Genomic DNA, 19,585 nt, shown 5'->3' on the forward strand with positions numbered 1-19,585 from the left:
GCCCAATGTTGGATCTGCGCTCCATTCAGGGTCAGCCAGTGTTCTGATCCTGAGGGATTTTGAAGTCCCCAGGTGCTCAGTGCTTCTCTGGCGACACTGGATGCAGTCCAGTCCACTCTTTGTGGGCCGACTGAGAGAACAAGACCCGACAACCATCCATCAGCCCGGGGGCTCCCCAAGGGCAGGGTCCCTTTCTGGAGGCACCGTTTCTGGTGCCTAGTTGGGGCTTCAGGGATACTGGGGACCGACAGGGAGGAAATCAGGGTCCCAGATAAAAGAAATAGAGCAGGAGGTCCTTCAGAGCTGCAGCTTTCTGAGGGGGGGCAGAAGATGCCAAGTCTCCCCCATCCCTGTGGGGCCTGAGGGCAGGTCTGCGGCTGGGGTGTAGGGGGCTTCTCAGGGGGCCACTTACTCGTCTCACACCTGGGGCCCACAAAGCCATAGGGGCACGTACAGAGGTTTCCAGCAGAGCATGTCCCACTGTGCTGGCAAGGTGGGCTGCAGCGAGCTGTGGGCACAGAGGGTGTTTATGGTGAAGTTTGTGCTAACAGGGATTTGTGTTAACAGCTTCTTGGAGACAAGACCCACGGTGACTGGAACAACATCTGGGGAGAGAGAGGTGGCCCACTGTGGCGGGGAGAGCTGTGGGTGATCCGGCGTGAACCTTACCTTCTTCACAGGTGACGCCACCCAGGCCTGGAGGACACTGGCAGACCCCAGGCTGGACACATTTCCCATTGTTCTGACAGCCGGGGTGACACAGAGCTGTGGTAAAGGGAGGCAAGGATTTAGAATTGGGGTGCTTCCTCCCGCCGAGTCACCCCAAATCACCCCCCCCACTTACCAGCCAGGCAGCCGGGGCCAAAAAAGCCTACTTTGCAGCGGCAGACGTTGGGCCTCACACACTCCATGCCCCTGCCACAGGGGCGCCTGCAGACAGCTGAGGAGAAGGGAGAGAGGACATGGCAGAACGACCCGGCTCTGGGGTGGGTGGCGGGGGTGTGAGCTGCGGGCCTGTGGGCCAGCCCCATTCCCTCTCTGGACCTCACTTCCCTAATGGCACCGTGGGGCTTTGGACCCCTCTGCTCCCAGACCCGACTGTTGTCTGATGACATGGGGGGTAACGTTATCCAAAATGAAAGCATCTCCCTTTGGGTGTGTGGTTCATCTCTTTGGGCCCAGCAGAACGAGGCCGGGTTTGGCTCAAAAGGTCTGAGTTCCAAACCTGTCTCAGCCGCTCACCTCCCCGACACTTCTTGGACCCCCCGATCCTCATCTCTGACCCCCAAAATCAGTGACCTTGCTACATCTCAAGTCAGTCTTGGGATTTGGTCTTGGATGAATTTTTCTAGGGTCTCCAGGGCCTCGGATGGAACGGTCCGGCCTCCTCGGTGACTCTGGGCCTTTAAGGAAGGTGACTATTTCTGGGTCACCCAAGGCTCAGGTAGACTGGATCTCTGAGCGGCAAGGAGCCCTGCACCAACCCGGACTGGCTCTCCATGCCCCCCAGTCTTGAGTTCGGTTCACAGCCAGGAGAACAAACCTGTCCTCACGTTGGCAAAAGCCGCGAGGATGGCAGTGGCTTCCACGATGGTGGCCATTGGGTCCAGTGGGGGCTGGTAATCCCAGCTGATGCTGGCTTCTCCCCAAGAGAGGGCTTGGGGGAGCACTGCATCTCGAGGCCCCTCTGGGCCTCTGGCACTCCTATGTCTCATCTCGGGGCAACGGGGTACCGTGGAAGGGCAGCTCGACTGGGAACCGGAAGAAACGGGGGCTCCAAGCCTACCCGGGGCTCTCCCTACCTGGAGCACCAGGAACCAGCAGAGAATCAGAAGACTCCCCCGATAAAAGGGTGGGTAGGTGTGGAGAAGGGGGCCAGGTGCCGGCCCAGCCTACCTTTGCACCTGGTTCCATCCCCATAATAACCCAAGGGGCAGCGGCCACACCGGAAGCTTCCATCTGGGGCTGACGAGCAGGGCACTCCCGGAGAGCAGGGGGCATTGGCACAGGTGAGTGGCGTGGCCGCCCCAGGGCCCATGAAGCTCTGGCTTCTCTTAGGTGTATCCACTGCCTCCGAGGCAGTGCTGGGATCCGCTCCCCCAAACTGGAGGCCGCTCTGGGTCCAGGAGGCCCCAGGCCCTGGCCCGCTGCTTGGAGAGATGCCGTCCTCAGCCGGTGCCCACATCTGTCCTGGGCCGCTGCCGGGCTGTTGGGGCCCCACGCCTGTGGGCACAGGGAGCCGAGACAGGGATGGCCTCGGAGTGGGGCTGCTCATGTCCAGGGATCCTTCAGCGGACGGTGTATCTGTAACAACAGACAAGCCCCAAGAGCATCTCTGTGGTCATCCGCCCTCCCAGCCGTTGACTCAGTCCAGCGCTTCAGGGGTTCCTGCCATTTAAGGGAGCCGGGGCCCCGAAAGTTGGCAGTGCTTTTTGCAGATATCGTGTGACCCAGCCCTCCCAGGGGGGCTGTGGGGGGCTGCAGGTGTAGCGGTTCCCATTCTATGGAGGGTCATGACAGGTGGGTCGCCCACCTTCAGGACCCATTGTCAGGGGCCAAGGATGACTTTTTAAATTTTATTCATTTAAGGCAGTGGGGTTAAGTGGCTTGCCCAAGGCCACACCGCTAGGCAGTGATTAAGTATCTGAATCTCGATTTGAACTCAGGTCCTCCTGACTCCAGGGCAGGTACTCCATCCACTGGGCCACCTAGCCGCCCCCAAGGATGACGTTCTTACACCAAAACCCCTGATATTCATTGGCGATTTCTGAGGGGAGACCCCTGATCCCAGATTGAACCCTCCCCTACAGGTGAGTAAGCCAAGGCCCAACAGGGGAGTTGAGGTCAGGGACCTCTCTGCAAACACTAAAGTGCCATGGAAACGTCGCAGCATCATTCTTGGGAGACAGTTTTCAGAATTGTCACCACCCCCTGCATCCTGAGCCTTGGGGCTGCTACCACTGACCCCTTAAGGTACCCCAACTCTTCTCCATGGGGAGCCTGGCACCCCCTATCCCTGCAGCAGGTATCTGTCCATCCGTGGGGGTGTCTGGGCAGGCCCCCCTCAGAGACCCCAGAAGAGGTGAGATGGCCGCCTGAGATGGCACAGGAGGGATATGGCAGCCTGAGCCACTGGTGGGGGCACCTTTCTAGGTGGGGGGACGGGAGCTCAGACAGGGAGGCTCAAGCTCTGGGGGTCTGCTGGCTGAGAGCAGCATGGAGCCCCCTCCTCATTCACGAATCTGTTCTAGTGGTTTTCTCACCCGGTGGGTGGGGGGGCATCACTCCCTCGGCACGACCTGGGAGCTGCCCAACTGTCCTCTGGCTTCAGTCTCCCCCCAAGGGGAGCCCTGACAGAAGTTAGGACCCCGGGATCCTCTGGGGAGGACCCCGACACTTGAGGAAGTGAAGAGATATGCCCCTGACCAGAGAACTGCAACATGTAGGGCAGAACTGGAACCCAGCTCCCCGGCCTCTGGCAGGCCCAGGGGCATTGGGAGGCCCCCCTGTGGTGAACCCCAAAACTCTGCTGCCTCCTTCCTTTTAAGTGGTTCCAGAAGTTCCCCCCATCCATCAAGCCTCCCCCTTACCCTCCCCCAGTCTCCTCACCCCAGGTTCCCCCCCTCTGTCCCTCACCCCCCAAGGGTCAAAAGGCCAGGGGAGCCTGGGGGGGGTAACCTTGAGGTGAGCCCCCGTGAGGATCAAGGGGTGCAGCTGCCAGGTTTGCTGTTCTGGGGGTCCAGGGGATGGGGTGGGGGTGAGGGGGCTCCTCCCAAAGAGATGAGAGGTGAGGAGCAGGTGGGGGGGGCCCTGGGGTGGGGGTGCATGTGGGGAGTGTGTGGACCTGTGTGGTGTGTGTGTGTGTGTGTGTCTGTGTGTGTATGTGTGTCTGTGTGTGTGTCTGTCTGTGTGTCTGTGTGTCTGTGTCTATGTGTCTGTGTGTGTGTCTGTGTGTATGTGTGTGTCTGTGTGTGTGTGTGTGTGTCTGTGTGTGTCTGTGTGTGTGTCTGTGTCTGTGTGTGTGTGTGTATGTGTGTCTGTGTGTGTGTCTGTGTGTTTGTGTGTGTGTCTGTGTGTCTGTGTCTGTGTCTATGTGTCTGTGTGTGTGTGTGTATGTGTGTGCGCTCCAGGGAAGTGGGGCTGGGGGGGCAGCTTCTGCCTCTGCCCCCCCCAGAGCCCCCCCAGAGTCCCCCTTTGGCTCTGGAGCCAAAGCCCGCTTTGCAGAGGGGAGTAAAGAGAGGCCGGGGCCTGGGGGGCAGCAGAGCTGAAGGTAGAGACCCCCAGACCCTAGATGACCGCCTGGCCTTGGTGCCCCTGGCCACACAGGGACATGCTGTAGCCACTCCTCTAAGGGGGGAGGGGCTGGTGCAGAGGAAGACTGGCAGGCCCCCCGCTGCTGAGCTGGGGCAGAGAGGGGGCCCCCACAGTCCCCCCACAGTCTTCTTCCCGGAGGCCTGGCTTCTGAAAGGAGACTTCCCCCTGCCACCCCCAGGGCTCCCCTCTTGCCCAGCTTGGTCCCTCAAGATGCCTCAGGCTTCTTATTGATTGGGGGCCGGGAATTGGCCAGAAGGCCCCCCAACTTGGGGTCTTTCGGGGACCTGGGGGCTTGGAGCGACAGTGCTTGCACTCCCAATGTAGGGCTAACCTTGGCCACCTGGGGAAGAGGCATCCAGAGCCAGGCAGAAATGGGGGAGCTCTTTTACCAGGAGGAAATCTCTAAGAGAAGGTGGGGGGTCGGGGTGCCCCAAAATACAGTCACCCCCTGCATAATCCCCACCAGCCCGGGGTGGGGGGTCGGCTCCGTTCCTATCCTGCAGCAGCCCCATGCAGATGCCAGCAGCACCCCTGAAGCCTGTCCCCAACTGCGCTCCGAGGGGGGATTTCTTCCCAATTTCTACACCCCGCCCCATCCCCATCCCCCCATGCCTCCCCTAGTTTTGCCCCAGTTCCTGGGGCCACAGTGGTCTGTCTCGATGGAAAGTTCCGGCCCCTTCTGGACTAGCAAAGCCGCACAGACTCTTGGAAGGGGCTGCTCCAGGGCTGGCCTTGCCCTCCTGGGCTCCCCAACTCTTCCTGCCCCGTCATCCTTGCCCCGCTGGCCACCCTCTCCTCTTCCTCCTCAGGACCTTCCCAGTCACTGGCAGGGAGCAGTCTCCCTTCTGTAAAATGGGGCACCCCCCCAGCCAACAGCCACGTTCTCAAGCCCTAACCAGGCCTCCTGGAGTCTCCCCCGGTCAGAGATGTCCCCAGATCTCTCTGGGCTTTGCTCAGCCTATAACATCTCAGGGAGCAGCAAGGCTCAGAAAGACCAGAGCTCGAATCCAGCTTCCGCCAGCCATGTGTGTGACTGTGGACAGGTCACTTCACCTTGTTTGCCTCAGTTTCCTCAACTGTGAAATGGAAATGATAACAACCCCTCCCCGTGCTGTCTGTCCCCCCAGAAAAGCGGGCTCAAGACAGACTCCATGGTCAGCTGACCGTGTGAACAAACCTCACCGGTGACGCCGTGCTTGACCAGCCGCCCTTCCTCGTCTCTGTCTGGGGTAACCTCGGCCTCCTCTGCTTGGGCTTGCTTCCCTTCAGAGTCCTTGGGGACCGCTGGCTCCCCGGCCGGCGTGGCTGCACCTGCGATGGACTTGGTGGTCAGGGCCCACAAGGCAGGTGCCGGATCCCAAAGCGCTCCCGGGTTCCAGATCAGGGCCCAGGCGGCACCCAAGCCACTCCATCCCTAAGAGACTCGCCCACTGGCAGAGGAGGAGGAGGATGCCAGGGTGGCTGGCGCTGGCTTCGGGCCTTTTGCCCTTCTCACATCACAGACTCAACATGGGCACCATCAGGACTCACGTCACCTGGTTTCCCAGAAATCCTTGTAATGAAGTATTGATTAAAGGGTGACACAAGTCCACCGCCCCCCTCAATGTTACACCCTTGGGCAACAGCAGCACCCACTTCAGGGGGCTCAAAGCCACAAGATGCTGCCCCTCCATTGTCTCCGCTGGGCCTCCCCCGAGCCTGGGGGACCAGTGCTCATTTACAGATGAGGAAACTGAGGCTGGGGAAGCCCTTGGACTTTGAAAGCTGATCTTCCCGACTCCCAGACCAGCCCCTGACTGCTGGCTGCGTTGCCTCTAACCCGAGGCGCGCCACGGTCACCTTACCCCAGTAGGCCTCCCCAGCGCCAGGAAGGTCTTTGAGACACGGGGCACAGTGATAGGAACCCAGAACGTTGACGCAGTGCCCTCCTGTGGGGCAAGGGCTAGAACTGCACTCATCCACGTCTTCCTGGCAGTTTGGGCCTGGGTGGAAGCATCTCGGGTGAGACCCTCAGCTCCAGGGAGCCAGGTGGGCCTGTCCTCACCCACCCACTGCCGCTCCTCTGGGGGTCCCATTCACAGGCCTATGAGCTAGACCCAGCCCTGGAGGACAGGCAGGACTCACCAGGCCATGGCCTCTGGAGCCCCAGTCTGGAGTCCAGCCCAGGGGTCATTCTTGATCCTCATGCCTCAGGGAGGCAGGTGCCGGCCTCATACCTCTGAATGGGTGGTGCCACCGGGGCAAAACCATCCCTAGTTCATGTATGGGGGCCATACCTAGGCCAACCTCTGCCCACTGGGCTACCTGCCTCTCCAAGAAGAGGGGACAATCAGGTCCCTGACCTGTCCATCCTGCTGGGCAGTGACAGGAATAATTCCCAACAATGTCCCTACAACGGCCAGGTCCGCAGGGGTGAGGTTCACATTCATTGATGTCCACATCACAGCGGGGACCCTCAAACCCAGGTGGGCAGGAACACCAGTACAGCCCCTCTCCTCTTGGGGTGATGTCTCCCTGGGCCACACAGGCCCCACCATTAAGGCAGTCACAGGGTTTCACAGACACCTGTGGAGGAAGGCAAAGGAAAGCATGTCCATTGAAACCAACCTTGTCACATTTTTTTAAAATTTAAGGCAATGGGGTTAAGTGACTTGCCCAAGGTCAGTTAGGGAATTAAGTGTCTGAGGCCAAACTTGAACTCAGGTCCTCCTGACTCCAGGGCTCTATCTACTGCCCCACCTAACTGCCCCCCTCATCGTCTCAGAAAAGTCTCAGAGAAGGTCCTGCCTGGTAGCATGCGGGGTGCTCTGATCCCCCAGCCACTCTTGGAGTGGGAAGCACATGGTACATGGAGTGATGGAGTCTGGGGGCTCTGGGCCTGCCTAGTATCAGGCCAGGAGGGGCATGGAGGTGGCAGCTCATGGGGTCCCTTCCTCGGATGTGCTGCACCTCAGCTTCCTCACCCGTGTCATGGGTGCAGGGGCCCCTGGAGGAGCTCAGGGACCCCTTTGGGAAGAGTCTCACAATCCTCAAGTGCTTGTCACTTGGGAGAGACAAAAGCCTGTTAGCATCTCCATCTCTACCTCAATGGTTACTCTGGCCTCGGCCTGGCAGTCATCTGTGGCGCTGACGACAAAGGTCTGCTCACTCCAGGACAAGGCCTTCCATAGCAGGATGCCCATGGGGGAGATAGTCGCTCCCTCTGGGCCCGAGGTCAGGGTCAAGGAGACGGCAGAGCCTTCGGGGTCCGTGGCCTCCAATGGATAGGCAAAGTCTCCCCCATAGAGCACGTGGAGCCTCTGCTGCGGTTCCTGGAGCACTGGGGCACGGTTGGCTGGGACAGAGCAGACACTTCCTTTGGTAAAGGCTGATGATAGCATGAGGGAGTGGACAGAGGTCCTGGGTGCCACCCGCTTCCTGGAGGGGTCAGCTGAACTGCCAACTCTCTGCCACTTCCCATCCCACCCAGACCCCTTCAGGAAGTGGGAGGGGAGACTCTGCCAGCTCAGCACCTCCCCCCCCCAGGATTACTGGGCACCAATGACTCCTGAGGAAGGCCAGAGCAGGTGGGGGGGGGTGCCTGGAGAAACCCAATCCAGACTGTACCCCTGCCCCTGTCCTTGGTCTCCTGAGCTGGGAGAGGGAAGGACTGGCAACTGACTGGCCAGGCACGGAGACTGGGATGCTCAGGGACCCCAGAACCAGGGTGCTTCAGATAGTTAGTGGTGCCCTGTCCTGGCAAATAACAAACTCAGCTTGGAGAGGTCACTGTGTAGTGGCCCCAGCACCAGAGGCCACCACAACCTTTTCATCATCTTCATGGGTGGGGCAGCATGCCGGGCACAGGCAGCTCAGTGGGTCTGCCTGGCTCCCCGGCCTCTTGGGGACAGCCAGGCCTGAGCCGTGGCCCACTGTCTCACCTTCAGAGATAGACCAGGTCCACTTGGAGAGGTCACTCCTGCAGAGCAGACAGGGGTTGGAGGGGTTGTGCTCTCCGTCTCCATAGCAGAGGCCATCCAGGTAGCAATGCTTTTCCTAAATGTAAATGAAAATCCTCAGCAAAGATGCAGGCGTCCATGGTCACAGGGCAAGGGTCACAGGGCCAGCCGTGGGTCACAGGGCACTGGCCACCCCTCACCCTTCTGTGGTCATGCTGAGAGTAAAAGTCCCCATTATTATCTGCATTTAAAACCATCTTCCCCTAATGATCCCATCGACCCAGAAAACCAATGACTTCCAATCAATACAAATGGCAGCACAGCTCGCCAGGAAGCGGGACCTTTCTTAAACAGGTGAAAATTGTTCAAGAAATAAAGAAATAAATGAAGGATCAGGAAAAATCATAACAGTTTTGACTCTTCCATTATATTGTCTCACATATCTACAGGGGTTGAGAACCACCAGGCTGCTCTTGTCCATGGTGTGTCCAAGGCCAGGCATGGCCGGCATGTGGAGTGTGGGCATGTGGGGGTGTGCTGGACAGGGGGTCTTTAGGCTGGGATCTTAGTAATCAGATTGGTAGTCCTGAGGGGTCAGAGGAAAAGGCCTAGGCACACTGAGTCTGGAGAAGCTACTGAGGGCCACAGGGCCATCTGCAGACATGGGGAGGAGGAATTTGGGAGCAAGAAGACTCATCTGTCAGTCAGTGCCTTTGGACCTTTGCTGAGGCCCAAGGCCTGGATTCAAATCTGGCTTCAGACATTTAGTGACCCTGAGCAAGTTACTTAGCTTTTTGTCTCTACAATAAGAATAATCACCGACCATATCTCCCAGGAGAGTCAAATAAATTAATGTTTTTTAAGCACATAGTAGGCAACATGGAAACGCTAGCTTGGATAATTAGACAGCCCCGGGAAGGGTGCTACCTTCTGGCCCCCATCTATAACTTCAGGGTCATCCTCAAATCCTGAAGAGAGCACAGTCCATCTTCAGCTGGGCCCGGCCACTTCACCAGGGAAGTCCACATTTGCCCACTCAAGGATCTGAACAATTTGTGTCACCATGATGACCCCCTTGGGCCAAGCCTTCACTTCTCTCTTGCCCAGTCTGTCTTGAAGGCCAGAGGCCTGGGGGCAGGAGAGAAGAATCAAGCTGGGGGAGGGGCCTTCTTGTCTCAAGAAGGGTTGAGGAGGGGCTGGATGCAGGACCCAGTGTGCGCTCATCTGTAGAGGGATGGTGTTTGTCCTGCCCGGGGTCCGAGGCAGAGCAAGGCAATGGGAGCAGCAGCTATGCAGAGAAGACTTTCTTTGATATAGGGCACCTACTCTATGAAGGCCACCCCAGCCCAGAGGGCAGGTGATCCAGCCAGGGTCACACCATCAGTAGGCATCAGAGGGCAGCCCCAAGCCCCGGCCTTTCTCATTCTGCCACAGCTGCCCCATGATGCCTGATAACAAATGGAGAGGGGCTGCCCAGGAATCCAGGGGGCCAACTGGATCCAGGGGCCTGCCTCTTTTCTAAGAAGAGCTCCCTTTCATAGAAGTCTCTAGGAGAGGCTGGATGGTCACTTGGGGAGGATTCCTACTCCGGTTTACATGATCAAGGGATTAAATGAATCGACCTCTGGGACCCTCCTGGCCCCTGGAATGTGCTGGAACAGAAGGATACTAGGCTGAGTTGGCATCCACCCTGGAAAACCCTGGGAAGAAGCCTGGCACTACACGCCCACAGTCAGGAGTGTGTGAGACTGGCCACAAAAGATGGCCTGGTCTATACCAAAACCCAATGATCCAAAGATCTGGGTCCACAATTATAAGGATCTCCTTTCCTCTCCCCATCTTAGCTGCTTCTGGACTCTTCTGTCTCCAAAGGAGACACAGCCCACCTTCCCAAATGGTGAAGAACAGAAACATTTCCAGGTCCCCCATGGGGGACAGGATGGAGAGAAATCTCTACACTGTCATGACTGTGGGTTCACTGCAGAGGGAAGGGAAGACCACCAGCACAGGACCTAGAATCTTGCTGGCTCACATAGAAACCTCAACACTACCCCAAACCCTAAAGGAGATACCTTTAATGTACACCGCCCCTCGACATGGGGGTCACAAATCTGACACGTGCCATCATAGATCGTCAGAATCTGGGGGTTACTGAAGCGGTAGCCATCATTAGAAACCTGTAAGAAGGAATGGGGGTATATGAAAAATGGCTCTAAATCACTAGTGATCACAGAAGTGCAAATTCAAACAACTCCACCAGGATGGTTAACAGAACAGCGAAGGAAAGTGACTGACGCTAGGATGAAACGGGAAAGCTGAGACACTATTGGTGGAGATGTGAACTGGAGAGCCATTTGGACCCGTGCTCGAAAGGCTTCAAATGGCCTTCAAATCCATACTTGGCATACCTTCCCAATGCCAACACCAGATCTACACCTCACAGAAAGTTTTTAAAAAGGGAACTATATGGTGTATAAAAATGATTTGTTCAGTAGTTCTTTTTTGTAGTGGCAAAGAATTGGAAATTGAAGCTGTACCCATCAATTGAAGAATGGCTAGACAAACTGTGGGGTATGATTATTGCAGAATACTTCTGCCCTAGAAGAAATGACGAGCCGAAGGCTCTCAGAAAAACCTGGAAAGGCCTCTGTGAGCTGATGCAAAGTGAACAGAGCAGAACCAGGAGACCAGGAGACACAGTAATAACTATATTGTAGAATAAACTATTGTCAATGACTTGGCTATTCTCAGAAAAACAATAATCCGAAACAATCTCCAAGACAAATAGTGAAGCACACCTCCACCTCCAGAGAAAGAAATGATGGAATCTGAATGCAGATTAAAGCCAACTATTTCACTTTCTGTGTCTTCTTTCACACTATGACTAATATTGAAATATTTTTTGCATGGCTACACGTGTGTAACCTGTAGCAAATTGCTTACCATCTCTGGGAAGGGGGAGATGGAGCAAGAAAGAAGAAAATTTGGAATTCAGTTTTTTAAATGAATGTCAAAAATTGTCTTTATATACAATTAGGGGAAAATACATTTTCATTTTAAAAAGAGGGAATGAAAATAAACAAGCAAACAAACAAACAAATAATTATGGAATGACATGGAATGAACTCTTGTTTCACCACCAGTTCTCTGATATTATCTTAGAGAAATCTGTTTTTTAGTTGTGGTTGTCCTTTTACCTTGACCTGCCACTTTACAGTTGGCACATCCTCCCTCAGATCCACTGTGGATAACCTCTGGACATGGGCAGGCAGCTGGCAAGTGACAATTGTGTTGTTCTGAAAGATGGCATCTGTGTATACAGGTGCTCCAAGGATCCCTTGGCTATCATTATTCTAAAGAAATAGAAAGAATGGGATATCTCCTCTTCATTCACAACAAAATTTCAAGAATCAATTTTCACTTCATGAAATTCTAAAACTGAAAGCATTTTAGATTGGTCATGGCACATTATGACCTAAAATATATTAGTGTTTTTTTTATTTAAAACCTTCAAGAAATAAAAATAAATTATTTTGGAACATTGGGGGAGCTGTTACTTTATACCATTCAGGTGACAGCTTTCCTCTAATTGATGGAAAGGACCTTAGTTTGACAAGACCTGGAGCAATTTGTTGTGCCTGTCTAATGAAGCTCTCCATGGCAAACACAAAATGTCAACTCTTGATGGTCATGAAGGCATGGGGCAGATAGAGTGACCTCGGAAGGTCTGGGTCAGAGCAACGGCTTTGTTGACATGAAGGGATGAACTCAACCTGGGCAGTTGAATAACAGTTGGCTAATCACTGAAGCACCTGCATAACGAGGGAATGCCAGCTAACCCAGAGTGGGCTAGCACAGTGGTGGAACTACCAAATTATTGAAGATATGTAAAGTGGATCAGGACAATGTGTGCAGGAGGCATTCTTCAAGGGGTGGTGGGCCTTTTGCCACTTTGGTAGGAACCTCTCCCCTTTCAAGTACAAATATGGTTGGGTGGAGGACAATCTCCCAGTCTGACCTCAGTGGCTACTCTTTATTCTACTTCCTTGTGTTTAAAAGGAGATAGAATCCAAGGAGACAGAAGGAAGGCAAGGATAGCCATCTCAGGGCATAAAATCCATACTTGGCATACCTTCCCAGACAGCACAGATCTACTGGCTCAGACTTGACAAGCCTCTAAAAATGATGTCTGATGTCACTTTGAGGACCTGCCAAGACCAAGACGGCATGTATTCTCGGGAGCGATGTTGACTCAGATTAACATCCTGTCTTTTTCCATCACTGAGTTTTATTGTTCACACCCTATTTTCTCATGAGGGCATCAGAAGTTCACAAATTCATGACTTGTTTCCCCTGGCTGTTAGGGTGACTGCTCTAAATAATTGTAGTTCTTGCGGCTCACTGCGCTTGGGTACAAAGATACGCAACCTTCCTTGCCTTATGTTGTATTATGGGAGACACTATGGGTTGGCTTCATTCATCTAGGATGATTTCAGAATCACAACATATGAGCTAAAAGGGAGCTCAGTCCCATCCAGAGTCTAAGAAGGACCCATCAGGCCACACCCAACAAATGGTCAGCCAGCAAGGCTACTCCCTGACCTCCTCTACTGGCCCCTTCCATTGCTGGACAGCGACCCTGTTTTCCTAGGAAGCTTTTTTCCTGACATTATGGCAAATATTACCGCTTGGGGGCTTCTACCAATTACTACCGTGTTCACTCTCTGGGGCCTCGTAGATCAAATCTAATTGCTCCATACTTCAGTGAATTTGATGGATAAGTAGGAGCAATGTTAATCCATGAATTAATATGCTAATGATCAAATCAGGCTTAGAAACAATGACTTTCCAGATTTAAAACTGGTTGAATTGTTTGAGAAATGGCATGTGATGGGAGCAAAGGACCGGATGCACCACGTGGAAGCTTGTGAAAGACTGAAGTTATCAGATCCATCTTGTGTTCACACTAGAAGCCCAGACCCACCTTTTTCAGCCAGTCCACATTTACTAAAACAGTGCTAAGTGCTGAGGAGACAGACAAAAACAAATCAGACAATCCCTGACCTTCTCCTGGGGAAGAAGACATATGGTAGAGAAGTGGAGGCAGGACCCTGGAGAGAAGCCCCTTCACAGATTTCTCTGCTGAAAGGTCTCAACCTACCTGCTGTTGGGTCACTTCACATTTGATCGTTGGGGACTCTCTGAATCCATGACCAAAAACCTGCACTGTTGAGCATCCACCCAGTTGGACATCACACAAGCCAGAATTCTCAAGCCCAGTAATTTCCAGAGCCTGGTCTTAAGGGAGAAAAAAAATATACCAGACATGGATAGAAAGTTAAAATATGTATTTTGTAGGGAAAAAAAGCTGCAACAAAACAATTTGAATGACCTGACCGAAATGCTCTGGAGCCTCCATTTGAAGATCCGTGCTAATCAAATGTCATTTTCGATTCCTGAAATCCTTAACTAGTGAGAATTGTGCAGCATCAATGAGGGCGGGTGCTCCTGAGGGGACTTGGTCCTGCCAGGGTCTCAACTCCACCTGGCAATGCCAAAGATATTGTTCTCTTGGCCACCTTCATTCACTGGTCAGTGCCGCAAAGCTTCCACTGTTAATATTCTTCCTGCCTTTCTAGTCAAGAAGCTGATTGGGAACAAAAGGTCCCTTTGGAGGGACCTTTTGGGGAGGGGCTGAGCATTGTAGCATGGTATTACCAGGGGGCACATTTCTATGTGATCAATCCATCCAGTATTGACAGTGCCAGATGTGGATATGTTATGCCAAGAATGAAACAATCCCTGCTCACAGGGGGCTTCCATTCCAATGATGGAGGCAACAGGGGGATATTGAAAATATGCAGCATAAATAAATGGAATAAATGAAAATAGATACACAGTAATTAAAGGTGGTACAAAATGTGATGCCAGAAAAGCCTGAGTTCAAATTCTACCTCAGACATTTAGTAGCTATCGGTCCATGGGCAAGTCACTCAATCCCTGTTTGCCTCAGTTTCCTGTTCTGTCAAATGGGGGGGGTAATAATAGCTCCTGTCTCTCAGGATTGTTGTGAGGATCAAGTGCTTTGTGAGCCTTATAGTCTTATCCAAATGCTAACAACTATTATTAGGGTAGTTTGGGGGCTGGCAGAAGATGATGCCTTTGCTTCACCTTAAAAGAAGTGAGAGATTCATTGAGGCCAAGGGGAAAGGGGAGGGTGTTCCAGTCCACAGGCCAGGAGGTGAGACAGGGAGAGTTGTGGCTAAGGACAGAGGGAAGGCCAGACCTGCAGGATCAGTTTTAAGCAGTAGCATTTACGCCTCCACAAATGCTAAAAATAAAGGCTCGATTTATTATTTTGTTGATATTCTAGACTTAAGAAAGTGATGTAAAATATTAATAAATCAAACTAAAGTATTCCATGTGTGATTTTTTTTCTTTTTTTTAAATAGAACTAGATGTTAGAACCCACTCCTGGTTAATCAAGTAAGGAATCACATGTTCAGATTCACCCCTAAGGAAAAGTTCATTGTCAGCAAAGGGAAGGATGGGCTTGTGGCTGGCTTGGTCCAGGGGCAAGTGAATGGTCTTGGGGCCCAACTCTCCAATACTAATGTTTCCTGAATGAATGATTGAGGAAAAGGAGGAATCAATGAAGGCAGAAGCTTTGAATCTACTTCTGTCTGTAAAATGGAGATGAGATGAGCACCTAACCCATTGAGTGCTGATGTCTAAAGCATCAGGTAATGGCTGTTTTTATGTCTTCCTATCACCGGCATGGGTCTTGTTCTCCATAATGAAGGCAGAGGGATGGAGGTACCCTCTGCAGCCAACACAGTGTCTGGAACAAAGATGTTTACATAGTGATAATGTCCCCTTTCTTTGGGGATGTATCTGTCTATCAAAAGGAGGCTCAAGAGGACAAGATCTATGGTTACTAGGTAATTTGTTGGATAATATGAGGAACTGGTTTTCAGAGGATGAACACACACACACACACACACACACACACCAGCTAAAATAAATAGGACACCAAAGAAGCATTGCACTGAGATTTTCCTGTTCTTTAACTTACCAGATAAAATGCTGCAGTCAAAGGAACTAAAGCCTTGGAAACAGGCGCAGCCCCATTCCATACACTGTCCTTGTCTGCTACATAAATTGGGACATTTTAAGACTTGAAGAATTTCTTCAATGGATTGGCCATCATCTTCTGGGTTATACTTGCCTTCTTCCAAAATTCTCTTTTCACATTCATTTTCTAGGAGAGCCAAACCTGCTTCTGCCCAACTAAGGTCATCTTTCAACAGTACATCCTTTACACACATCTCAACAGCACTGCCTAGTCTTTCACCGAGAAAATCTGCACAGTACCGTCCAACACTGGAGTTAGTCAGGGTGTGATGGCAGACTTCCAACACCCGGGATTCTGTCAGCCCAGAAGGTGTGGGCCATGAGGGTACAAACTCTTGGTGTGTATCAGTGGCATGGTCCTCAGGAAAAAAATAGCTTAATCCTTCCAGGTCAATGGGGCTGAGATCAAGCAAAGAAAATGTGGAAGGATCTTCATGCAAATGTTGTCTTTTCTGCCTCTTTTGGACAAGTCTTCTTTTTTGGAGATAGTGGTCTGAATTTTGCATATGTCTTCTCCCTTCCCAAGGTGTCCCTTTGTACCTCTCACTATGAATGGGTCCTTCCAAATCTACTTTTGTTAAATTAACATATTTTTCTTGGCTTGAAAAAAAGGATCTTTGATTTTTTTCTTCTCTCAATGAACGCTTCTTTAAACTTCTACTGAGTTCATCAGTATTGATAAACTCCTCAGTGATATCTAGTTCTGGTATCAAAGAAGGACGTCTGACATGTTCACTGTCATTACAACCTGAAATGATTTCTGATGGAGGGTGACTATTCAGACTATTGACAGGTTGGAATCTAGCCTTGCCTCCTGCACAATTGCAGTAGGAGATTTTCCCAGGAGATGTCAAAGAAACTGGAAGTTTATCAAACATACTCTTCCCTGGTAATATCCTTTCAAGGAATTAAAAAAAAGACAAAAAAATAATAATGGAAAGAGTTTGATCATTGGCACAATCATACTGCAAAAGAACAAAAGGTTGTGGGGTGAACAATACAGAGCGTGTTAGCACTTTTTAAAAATGTTAGTAAAGCATTGATTGATTAAACACTTACTATGTACAGATTTGTTTTATCCAAATTCTTACAGTATCCCAATGAAAAAACTGAGCTTCTTACCTCCACTCATTAATAAAAGCAAGATATGGATTGGAATGGTCCTTGATCGTGGCACCATGTTTATCATGGAAGTCATTCTCTGGGTTTTCATCAAAGGTCCCACAAAGTCCCTGCGTGTTTTTGTAGTCTGAGCTAGGAGACTGGATTGTCAAACTCATGCCCCATTCACTAAGATCTGCACGAACAAAAGCTCCAGAGGAAAAGAAGATCTGGACCCAAGCACAGTTAAAGGCAAAACGAGTGAATAATGGCATGAGAGATGGGTAGATGGCAATCTGCTGTCTGAGATCATCTAGTGTGTGCTCTCATTGTTTGAAAAGGTCAGGTGAGTGAATGATGCTTAGAACTATAGGTTTACTTTTGCATCTGTATTTTGGGGTCACCGAAAATAAAGCTCATAGATCACAGATATAGAAGTGGAAGGGTCAAAGAGGTCATCTGGTCCAAGCCCTTTATTTTCACCATGGAAGAAGCGGAAGCTCAGAAGATGACATGGTTTCTAAGTGGCAGAGTCAAGGTTCAAACCCAACCTCTGCTATCAAACCTGACTCTTTCCACTGACCCACAGTTGCCTCCTTCCTAGGTATTGATATTTCATTAAAATGATTCTTCTAAGAGAACACATTTTTAAAAACTTTCACATAAATGGCTGTAAAATCAGTTTTAGCAATAATAATCTCCTGATTATATCAGATGGCTGTTAATCAAGGGACACAGTATTCAGAATTGTGGATGACCCATAGGCACAAAGGAGAGAAGATGCATGGGAGAAGGGTGTAAGTTGGCTGCTGCATATTACCAATGACTTGTGCACAAGAAGGAATGCAAGAGACTTGTGCATGCACCTACATGCCTGGAAAAGGAGATGGGCTGGTCCAGTTGGAAGTGTGAAAGGCAAGAGATGGCAGCCCAAGGCTTGCACTGGTACCAACCAACAAGAATTGGGTAAGCCCCTTCTTTGTATCACACACTGGGTTGACCCAGGAGCTGAAAAGCAAAGATGAGTCAGGGAAAAAAGTAAGGAATTTACATTTCATGGAGGAATGTATCATTGTAGATCTAGATGTGCATACAAAATAAATTTGAGGCAGGGAGATGCAGGCAGAGGGATTGGAAGGGACCTTGTGTACATGGCATCATGGCTTCTATGAAATGTCTGCTAGTGTGTTAGGTAAACTGTCCTTCCAGGATTTGTGGAAGAACATGGAAAAGAAGGATGGAGCCTAAAAGGGCAAGAAGAGAACAGATGGCAATCCCTGTAGATCGGAAGTTCTTTGCAGGCAAAGAGTATCATCTTCATTTTTCAATAGGACCAGTCCATCTCCTTTTCCAGTCATCCTAGGGCATCCTTTCTTGGGCACAATTTAAACACTCCTCCCATGCATCTTCTCTTCCTTGTCTGTTGGTCACCCACAAATCTCAGTCACTGTGTTCCTTGATGCACAGTCATCAATATCATCAGGAAATTATTAGAATTAGAACTGCTTCCACAGCATTTATGTGAGAGTCTTTTTTTTAGGTTTTTGTAAGGCAACGGGGTTAAGTGGCTTGCCCAAGGCCACACAGTTAGGTAATTATTAAATGTCTGAGACTGGATTTGAACCCAGGTACTCCTGACTCCAGGACCAGTGCTTTATCCACTATTCCACCTAGCCGCCCCTATGTGAGAGTCTTAAAGAAATGTGTTGTCTTAGAGAGAGGCATCATTTTAATGAAACAGCAATACCCAAGGAAACAACTGTGGGCCAGTGGAAAAGGGTCAGATTTGAGATTGGAGCTTGGATTTGCATCTAGACTCTCCTATTTAAAAACACATTGGAGGAACCAATAGGGACATATTGGATTGGGTTTCTTTGTGTGCCATTCAGTCCTATCAAAGCATCTGACATCTTGCCAATCTCCTACCATGGCTAAAATGTTTAGGAATGCTAATTGAGGAATATTTACCAAACTAATTTTCTACTCATGTCCTTCCGATCTCTTATCTTTTACATGGCAGCTATGAGATTTTTAGTTCAATACTTTACTGTCCTCACTTAACAACAAGCACCTTTTTACATCAAATAAAGCAGTTGTTGATTTTACCAATTCAAGTTTTACCAGCATACAAAGATCTAGAGGAAACTGAAGTAATGTTTCTAAAGACCAGAGTGAATTGGGCCTTTGATGCTGGACTGAAGACCAATTGAACAATTTTCTGATATATGTTAACTTAAATTCAGAAAGTACTTTGGATAGGAAATTACCAATTGCACAGGAAAATGAAATTGTTTGAAGAGAAGATTTTCAGATCTGGTACATACCGTGACTTTTCTTCCTAAATAAGACTCCCTAATCCTGATATTGCTGGTTGGATCTCTGCTCTTCACAAATAAATAGGGTTGTGACTCATGGAGCCGGCCACTGCACATGTCCAATGTAACCACATCCCTTCCTTCTTTGGCCACAAACCCACAGTTACAAGAACCTGGATGGTGAAGGCTTCCACAATCCCATTGGCGAACATGGATCTCGAAGTCTCGGGACATGCTCTTGTAGAGTACAAAAGTTCCAGTCTTGAAGTGCTCATAATGCCTTTATGAGAGAAAAGTTTAGACTGAAGATAATTAGCTCTCAAATCATTATTGCTGCAGATAGTAATTCAGGTGTAGGAAAATCTTAGTCAGTTTTTGACCACCTGGATCTCTGTTTCTCTATAAACTTAGGGAGCTGTCATGGTCTCTCCCATTTGCTAACATTCTTCCAGTTGTGTTAGGAAGATATCCATTAAAATGTAAGACTTTTGAGGGTGGGCCACATTACAAGTACCTAATATAGGCATCAAATAGTCATTTCCACTCTACCCTTTGTAAATCTCTGAAAAAGTAATTTCACTGTTGGAATTCCCCCTACATATGCACAACGCATCCCTACACACAACCGTCATGATGAGGAAGAAATAAGCTTTGGTAATTCAACAATGTTCTAGTGTGGGCTGCCATTTCCAGGTATGTTTTACATTTCTGAATGTTTAGAGTAGCCATCCTCTTGGGGTTATCCAATAGCAATCTTCTAAACCCCTGAATATGGTCATTTCA

At 50.4% G+C, this 19,585-nt stretch overlaps 1 protein-coding gene across 1 annotated transcript in view; it reads right to left on the reverse strand.

The window, feature by feature from the left end:
* The window catches only part of VWDE (von Willebrand factor D and EGF domains), a 37,944-nt gene that overhangs the window by 4,527 nt on the left and 13,832 nt on the right, over positions 1 to 19,585 (reverse strand). The window contains exons 9-27 of the mRNA XM_074195025.1: positions 18,812 to 19,082; positions 16,509 to 16,717; positions 15,328 to 16,283; positions 13,414 to 13,550; positions 11,450 to 11,605; positions 10,325 to 10,429; positions 8,235 to 8,349; positions 7,398 to 7,648; positions 6,591 to 6,879; positions 6,159 to 6,296; positions 5,845 to 5,927; positions 5,492 to 5,728; positions 4,529 to 4,654; positions 2,978 to 3,149; positions 2,319 to 2,501; positions 1,897 to 2,223; positions 845 to 940; positions 670 to 765; positions 413 to 508 (exon numbers count right to left, since the gene is read on the reverse strand). Coding sequence (XP_074051126.1) covers positions 413 to 508; positions 670 to 765; positions 845 to 940; positions 1,897 to 2,223; positions 2,319 to 2,501; positions 2,978 to 3,149; positions 4,529 to 4,654; positions 5,492 to 5,728; positions 5,845 to 5,927; positions 6,159 to 6,296; positions 6,591 to 6,879; positions 7,398 to 7,648; positions 8,235 to 8,349; positions 10,325 to 10,429; positions 11,450 to 11,605; positions 13,414 to 13,550; positions 15,328 to 16,283; positions 16,509 to 16,717; positions 18,812 to 19,082 — 4,043 coding nt within the window. The remainder of the gene's footprint in view (positions 1 to 412; positions 509 to 669; positions 766 to 844; positions 941 to 1,896; positions 2,224 to 2,318; positions 2,502 to 2,977; positions 3,150 to 4,528; positions 4,655 to 5,491; positions 5,729 to 5,844; positions 5,928 to 6,158; positions 6,297 to 6,590; positions 6,880 to 7,397; positions 7,649 to 8,234; positions 8,350 to 10,324; positions 10,430 to 11,449; positions 11,606 to 13,413; positions 13,551 to 15,327; positions 16,284 to 16,508; positions 16,718 to 18,811; positions 19,083 to 19,585) is intronic.

This window comes from Macrotis lagotis, chromosome 7, assembly GCF_037893015.1.
Source record: "Macrotis lagotis isolate mMagLag1 chromosome 7, bilby.v1.9.chrom.fasta, whole genome shotgun sequence".
NCBI classification, from domain to species: Eukaryota; Metazoa; Chordata; class Mammalia; order Peramelemorphia; family Peramelidae; genus Macrotis; species Macrotis lagotis.